Here is an 8029-nt window from a genome sequence, read left to right on the forward strand (position 1 = left end):
TTGGATTGGCCATTTTTTCAAAAACAAGTTTTTCAAATACAATATTACAGTAATACACAATAAGTTAAAAACATCTCATTCATACAATATATAAAATACTTCAAAAAAATTTCAAAATAAAATTTTTTTATATACACTGCTATAGTAAAATTTTTCAAAAATACCTTAAAAAAACAGCTAATCCATTACACCTATTCAACTAATAGGATCGCTCACCGTCGAGAAAAATAATCACAATAAAGAATGCTAGCTTTCCATTAATACGGAAGTACAAACGCCCTTAAGTTGGAGGGCAAAAATGTATATTTATAAAGTTTACGGCAGTATTCCTATGAATAACCCGCCAGCTTAACCCGTTAGCCCGCCCAACCAATCGGTGACCCATTTTGTCCATAACGGACCCACGGTGCGGAGTATGCTTAAAACCTTCTAAAAAATTTCTGCTCCGACCCAACAGTCCCTCGACGCCACGGCTGCCTGAGACTCCTGCCGACCTCCGACTGCCATTCCCACTCCTTCCGCCGTCGCGGCTACTGAGATTTTCAGGTTTGCGTCTCTGTTTTTTCCTCTGACAAGCGAAATTAATACTGTTAGTGATCCTGTTACTTTTATCTCAGTAGCTTCATTCTGTTTTGCACAATTTGCGGCCACGCCCTAGATTGCTTCTTTCTCAGTTACCTTTTTTCTGTTTCTATTTGTTAAAATTTTCTAATTCAGTTATGTTATCTTAGATGCGATAAGTATGAATTGTTAATTAAAATATTTGTGGGGTGTATTCTTTTTTATTTACTTTTGCCGGTTTTTGTTTGTTTGGAAGAAATTAGGGGATTTAATTGTGTTCTGATTTCCGTATATGAATTAAAATCTGTTAGATTTTTTAGCAACGGTCTTTTATGTATTCTTAGTTTTCAGAAATTCTTTGTTGTTAATCTGAAAGCTATTGTGATTTTGGTATGGTTCAAAGCCCAAATTTTGAGCTACTTGATTTTAATTTTCATACTGTACATCCTCGACATTTCTTGGAAACTTGAATGGTTCTGAAATTTTATTGGATAATGTTCTTTTAACTTCTGTTATTGTACTCTTAGTTTTTTTTTTCTGCTTCTTTTTCTCTTTTTCCCCCCTTTTTTTCGAGCAAAGATACCAACCATTACATTATAAGCTATTACTGGTTGATAGAACCTGCAATTAGGTTTCTTGGCATGTATCCGCATTAGAGCTTACAAAAGTCTCTGTTCCGAGGATGTTTTCAACTCGTAGATACAATGGACAAGATCATAATGATTCTAGCATGCAGAAAACATGCAAATTGACTGAGACACAATGATTATCATTACTCTCATATGTTAAGATGTTTTTCCTTGGAATTTTTTAATTTAGGCATTTTGAAGTTAGTGTTCATTTGGCCCATTTTATCTGCTCTCACATGGATATATGTGGCTACTTTTTTGCATTTGTCCAGGATGTCATCAGGAGCTAGTCAACCAAATAACATTTCCAAGGTATGTTTGGCATGTAATATGCTGACAACTATGATATTACTTAAGTTCCATATTCTGATCTTATTTCTTTGACAAAGAAACTATTAATGCCACAAATCATGAATATGCAATTCGAAAGAGCAATTGATGCATAATTCAAAGCCAGTTGACAAGTATAAGGCTCAATATGTTGGAATGCTATATAAGTTTAGTACAAGATCTGTTTTTTGTTTTCCCTTAAGTTTTCATGGTGTATCTGTGCTTGATACAGTTAATTGTAACATTTCCACTTTCTCCATGTGTGGTTGTGAAGAATGTCAAAGAGTTGTGTATGTGATGTTTTTCTTTCATTGTTTTAATTGTTTGTGTACCAAATACTGTGCATTCATGGTTCATTTGTAGCTATTAGAAGCTTTTAAGTGTGACTCTTTTCTTATAGTCTGAATCCTTGTTCTGTATCTAATCACTTTTAACTGATGCATTGTTGATTGGTTCCTTTCAGGTCCGTCTACAACCAGACCCATTTCTTAATGAACTCACCAACATGTTTGAGCGAAGCACGGAAAAGGGTTCTGTCTGGGTGACACTTAAATACTGTATGTCCTTTTTGTTTTCTTAACCTTTTGTTTTGCCTGATACTACTCCTTTCTCTGCCAATATCTTGGTTTAGTCTTTCCTGGTCTTCTCACGTTTGGTTTCATGTATAATTGTTTTGTAGCATGCTGTTCTAATCTTTTGATGCACATTGAATTTACAGCCTCTGACAAGTCTAAGCTCCAAAGGAATAAGATGAAGACAGCTGGGGAGAAAATTGAGTACAAGTGTCTTATTCGAGCTACAGATGGAAAAAAGACTATATCTACTTTGGTAAGCACAGTTACTTTTACCTGTTTTAATTTCAAATTTTGATTTATTTGTTGTTTTTTCTTGCTCTTACTTTTTGTGGGGTTTGATTGGTGGGCCTCGAGTCTTCTTCCCATAATTGTCTTAAGGAATAAGAAGGGAAAATTGAATAAGAAGACACATTTTTTATTGAAAGTTGCTGACTGCTATAATTGAAAAGTGGGTTGGTTATAGCCCTACTACGAAGTTGATACTAGAGAGTTTGCTGCACCCAAAAATATAAAAAGTGGAAATATACAACTAGTTAAGCTGCTAGCCATTGTCTGAGTTCCTTGCTCTATGGTCTAGCTATTTGGGAAAGATGATGCTTTAAGGAGAATGAGTTAATAATCTTTTCTGTCTTGGAATCACAATAGCAAAGGTGGATTTGTCAAGTCTGAAATGGGGTAGCTTTGATAATTGCATCAGAAAGCATGTTTGATGTAACATTCTGTTTGGGATTGCTTTTGGTTTAGATACATGCTGGAGCTTAAGTCAATGGAAAGCGAGGCAAAATTATAAAAGAAGCATTTTTGGCTGCCATACAATGTTATGTTCATGCTTCCTCTTTGTTGGCCATCATAGTCATTCTTGGTAAGGCTTAGAAGACAAACTAAGGACAGGAAGCAGGCAAAGGTGATGTTCGAAGCAGTTGGACATCAGATTAAGTAGGCCAAAAGTCATAGATAAAAGGACGCAATGGGATTGGCTTTATTTGAGAAATATCTGCTTATAAAGTAGTAGAGGTTTGGAGGACTTCTGAGTTGTTCCAGCTTTGGTAGCTTTAACTGTAGTAGGGCTGGCATATTTCTTTTCTACTTGAAGCAGCAGATGATTATGGTGGGTTTCCATTTTTCCCTTCTCAAGGGAATAGTTTAGCAGTGTATGGTTAGAGAACATAGTTGAAGAGAAAAGAAAGGGCTGACAAATCATTGTGATGCATCCTTCAGCGTTTGAGTGGATCATGTTAAGTGGAGAAGCCTGATAACTCTGCATCTATGGAAATCAGAATATCCTGGCAACTCCCATAAACAAGAATGGGCATTAGAACAAGTACTAATAAGCATGACTACTGATGGAAACACACTGGAGAAGTTTTTCTCATGTCCTTTTACTCCAATCCTAGTAGTTATGCTTGCTAAATGTGCAGTTGAGTTAATTACTTGCACTGATAAATGAATTTTTTTTTATATGACTTGCTGGGTAATTGTTCCTTTGTTACTTGTTCAGACATTTTGTCATTTTGGTCAAAGTGTTACAACTTTGTCTTCCAGACTGATCATTACATTTATGCATGGGGCATCTTAGGTTGGGCAAAAAGATCACCAGCGTTTCCAAGCTTCATATGCGACCATTCTGAAAGCCCGCATGACTGCATTGAAGAAGAGAGAAAGAAAGGACAAGAGAAAGGCAGCAGATTCTGATAAGAAGCAGGGGGTTTTGAAGAAGTGATCGGCTGCTGCTTTGCTGCTTTTCCTTTCATTGGTTGAAGCTTCTGCACAATTTTTGTTTCCATATACCGGCTGTAGAAGTTATCTTCTTTTGGACAATTGAGTTGTTAAATATGTTTATACACCTCGACAGTTAGAAATTAATCACAATTCTTCTGCGGCATGGGATTGGGGAAAGAGTTTTGCTTTATTTTGTCGCCTTTTACCGTTTTTACCTGAAATTTTACTTAATTCTAGATAATAAATTATGATGAATGTTCGTTGAAATGCAAAGAAAGTTCAATATAGTTCTGTTTTATCTTGGGGACTGCTAGAGGTAGTATTTTGTTTATCCAATTTATAATAGTCCTCTCTAGACATTGAATGATATTTTCGCATGACAGTCCTCTGGGGTTATGATGAAAGATTTTGTAATGTGACAGCGTAAGTGCAGATGATTTACAATTTAGCATCTTACGTTCTTAACATGGTTTTGGGTCTTATGGTTGAAATGGTTTTCAAATTTTCTATGACTTTTCCAAACGACAGTCACAAAATTACTGTTAATCCTGTTTAATCATCTGAAGAACAGAATTCCTTGGTTTATTACCTAATCAAACATAATCTGCTATATTCATTTATCTTAACATGTTTTGTGAAAGTGATACATGGCACAGAATTTTAAGCGGGTGTTGTTTAGTTCCCAAAGTAATTAACGGATTGTCTGTGTTGTGTTGGATTTTTGTTGTTGACATAAAGATAAAAGTTGCCCAGCAGTGTTGGGCAATGTTGCCATACTGAGAAAAAAGGTACCTAAAAGCAGGTTGAAGTCATCTTTGAATTCTCATGTACTAGGTAGGGAGATTTAACATGGCATTCAACTGTACTAGATTTTAAGTAAATAATGTAGGATTAATCTTTTTTATACTATCAATATATACACTAATAGGTTTATATCTATGTCATATTATTGCAATTTGAATTTGAACACGAAATCTTACATACATGGCATGCATTTAGATCCATTAGTATATGTACTGTCAGTGTATTAAAGATACTCAATATTATAACGCCGAAAATGCTTATCTATATGACACATATGACTTTCTCTAAATATCTTAACTCCTAATCTCTAAATAAAGGAGCTAAACCCACACACCTACAAACTAAATCCACAGCTTACATATTTATCAAATGCTAATGTCCTTAACTTTATACATTAAACCCAAACTTTATATGGCATTTAAATTATCAAAACATCAATACATTTCTAAAGAACAAATATATATATATATATATATCATAATCTTTATGTTAGTTTTGTAAAAAAATTTATTTTCTTGCTTGTTTTATTTCAAAATTTATGTTTCTTTGAAGTTGCTTAAGATTTTTCTTTCCTTTTATTAGCCTACGACCTTTGTTTTGTGGTACTGTTTTTAATACTAATTTATGCATAGTCCAATGACATATATTAGTATGAAGAAGTCATTATGGTTGTATGTTCAGCCTTGAAAATTGACAAGATTTTAATTTTATGGATTTGGAATGTATTTACATTCATAATTGAAAATTTTGGGTTGCCAAATTGAAAATTAATATTCTTAAGCACTTGTAAAATGTTTGAAAATATTCTATAATGTAAACATTTTTCCCCTTCTTTTTTTTTTTTTCCTTTGTCAATATATGTTTCTTGAAACTACAAGAAGCATCAAATAAACTTAACAAATAAGGATATTGTTGTCTAATGAGTGCATGAGATGTGGATTTAGTACGAGGAGTGTGGAGCCCTTCCCTTGAATCTACCATTGGAATGTTATTGTTGATTGAAGAGGATAATTGAACAGAATGATCATGTCTTGCTCTTAGATTTTTTTTCAACAGTCCGTCATTGTTCGAAGCACTTCAACGTCGGTAAGTTCATCCAATACTTTATTAATTCGCTTCCATTGATTCATATTAAACTCAGCTATATTATTCCTCTTTGATTGACGACGATTCTTTGTACTCTAGTAATTCTCTTTTGGGGTAAGTTAGAGAAATATGTTGTTTCTCGTAACAAATTTTAGAATGGTATTGTAACTCAATGCGGCAAGAAAAGTAATTAGAAATAGAAAGTGAATATTTTGCTTCGGAAAAGAGAAGTTAAAGGTTTCCTAGGTATTACAGTTGCAAGTGTCAAAAAATTACTATATTGTGCACAAAGAATTAACCTTACCATAATGGGCGCTCAATTTACTCAAAAAAAAAAAAAAAAAAAAAACTTTGGTACTCAAGACCAAAAAAAAAAAAAAAGGAAATAATGGGCGCACAAGGCTAATTAACTAATGCTACATATTTAGCAACCCACCAAGTTGGGTGATTTCCTTTCTTCTTCTTTGAAAATTTGTCTTGTGCATCAAACTAATTAATTAGACACCAAGCTTACATAGAAAACCAGCCATGGCGGCAAAAGAAGCAGATTGGGCATGGTTTCCTGAGCTTCTCCTGGATTCAATTATCAACAAGTTGATTTATCCTGTCGACTATGTACGTTTTGGCTCTGTGTGTAAGCATTGGCTTTGGGTAGCTATGGCGCAAAACACATACAAGGCATGTTGTAGCAAAGTCCCAATGTTGATGATTCCGGCAAGAGATGGCAGCACCAAAAGTCGTAGCCTTTACAGCGTTACTCAAGGCAAAAATACTGGCGTGGAATTGCCAGTACCATACAACAGAAGATGTTGCGGTTCATCCCACGGGTGGTTGGCTTTTGCCATGGATGATTTGGCCATCATTCTCTACCATCCTTTCTCTGGTAAGCAAATTAATCTCCCTCCCCTTGTCAAAAATTTTAAGCCCGAGGACGAGTACGAGCCTGAGTATTATGTTAGGAAGGTTGCTTTGTCGGCGGACCCTCTAAGAAATCCTGATGGTTATGAGGCTGTGGCAATATATGGTGGCATGAATGACTTAGCATTCCTGAAAGCTGGTCACAAAGCTTGGACCCCTGTGCCAGTTGGCAAAGTTGTAAAATCCCACTTTCGTGCAAGCGACGTAATTTATTTCGAAGGAAGAATGTGCGTTGTGAACCGCTACAACTGGGTGATGCCTGGTCGAATCGTTTCTGTGGACACTACCTCTAGAAGAATAGGGACGGCTGCAATGCACGATGGAGGGTAAAGAGCCAGCAGGAAGAGGAGGCAAATATGGCTCAAGCCGGAGCCTATTTGGTTGAATCTTCCTGAGGAGAATTGTTGATGGTTAATAGACTTCTCTCAACTGAGGCACCTTCAACTTCAAATGAGGCACCTTCAACTGCAAAGCTTAAAGTTTACAAGATACAATAAGGGATGGACGAAGGGAGGAGGTGAAGAACTCAGGAGACGATGCCATATTCTTAGGCGACAATCAATCCATGTCAGTTTTGGCATCTGAGGTGGTGGGATGTCAACCAAACTCCATATATTACAGCGATGGCTATTGCGAATTTGCCTACCCGGATGGGCCTCATGACATGGCCATATTTGACTTGCGAGATGGAAGTTTTAGAAGCCATTATGTTCCAAATCCGTTGCACAAAAAGATGCCGCCACCACTGTGGATTCTCTCTAGCTGAAATGCAGCTGAAATTGGCTAATCAATCAAGCTGGGCTGTGTGTTAGAGGTAGAAAAGAAGACGAAGGGCTGTGTGTTTTCAGTTTAAGCCAATCATTGGACTTCTAACGCCCTTTTCTTTCTTTCTAGATTTTTTTGGAATGTTAATGAAAAATCGTTCAAAACATTCCTCAAATTTTTGCAAAATCACTTTTTCGTCCCTCATTTTTTAAAATATAATTTTGTGTCCCTTACAAATTCACATTGATTAAATTTAGTTCCTATCTAAGTTTCTGATCATTTTTTAAGAGCCAAATTATCAAATCAAATTTAACACCCCACTCAATGGTCATAATTCTTTTGGACCCAAAAACTGATTTTTAATTCAAAAACTGATTCATATCTTTTGTTTGGTTGGACCCAACAACATGCATTGGTTTGTTATATTTAGTTCGGTTACATGGATCAAAACTTTGTCCGTATCATTCAAGCCTTTAAATACATTTGACTATTGAAGAAGAAGCACCAATCCTATGCCAAAAAAAAAAAAAAGTGACAATACTCTAATCCATATCAATACATTGGCGACTACAATATTCAATCCATATTCAATCCTTCAATAATGAATGATAACTTTATAGGAATTCAAGCCATAATTGGTCT

At 35.5% G+C, this 8029-nt stretch overlaps 2 protein-coding genes across 2 annotated transcripts; both read left to right on the forward strand.

Annotated features, from left to right (window-relative positions):
• Positions 1–398: 398 nt before the first annotated feature.
• LOC113749458 (signal recognition particle 14 kDa protein) lies at positions 399–4112 on the forward strand. Its single transcript, XM_027293208.1, has 5 exons — positions 399–546; positions 1463–1502; positions 1984–2077; positions 2239–2348; positions 3672–4112. Exons 2-5 carry the CDS (start codon positions 1464–1466, stop codon positions 3813–3815), a joined length of 387 nt encoding a protein of 128 aa, XP_027149009.1. The 5' UTR covers positions 399–546; position 1463; the 3' UTR covers positions 3816–4112.
• Positions 4113–6232: 2120 nt separating this feature from the next.
• Positions 6233–7388, forward strand: LOC113750362. The gene is made up of 2 exons (XM_027294350.1): positions 6233–6948; positions 7121–7388. Exons 1-2 carry the CDS (start codon positions 6233–6235, stop codon positions 7386–7388), a joined length of 984 nt encoding a protein of 327 aa, XP_027150151.1.
• The last annotated feature ends 641 nt before the right edge of the window (positions 7389–8029 follow it).

The sequence above is a fragment of the Coffea eugenioides genome, chromosome 10 (assembly GCF_003713205.1).
Source record: "Coffea eugenioides isolate CCC68of chromosome 10, Ceug_1.0, whole genome shotgun sequence".
NCBI lineage: Eukaryota > Viridiplantae > Streptophyta > Magnoliopsida > Gentianales > Rubiaceae > Coffea > Coffea eugenioides.

What these genes read in the sequence shown, in the direction of transcription:
- LOC113749458 (XM_027293208.1), top strand. Translation starts at nt 1,464, where the DNA reads ATGTCATCAGGAGCTAGTCAACCAAATAACATTTCCAAG. An exon ending in CTGGGTGACACTTAAATACT is followed by an intron (nt 2,078 to 2,238) that starts GTATGTCCTTTT and finishes TTGAATTTACAG; the next exon opens with CCTCTGACAAGTCTAAGCTC. An exon ending in AAAAGACTATATCTACTTTG is followed by an intron (nt 2,349 to 3,671) that starts GTAAGCACAGTT and finishes GGGGCATCTTAG; the next exon opens with GTTGGGCAAAAAGATCACCA.
- LOC113750362 (XM_027294350.1), top strand. Translation starts at nt 6,233, where the DNA reads ATGGCGGCAAAAGAAGCAGATTGGGCATGGTTTCCTGAGCTTCTCCTG. An exon ending in GCTGCAATGCACGATGGAGG is followed by an intron (nt 6,949 to 7,120) that starts GTAAAGAGCCAG and finishes AGATACAATAAG; the next exon opens with GGATGGACGAAGGGAGGAGG.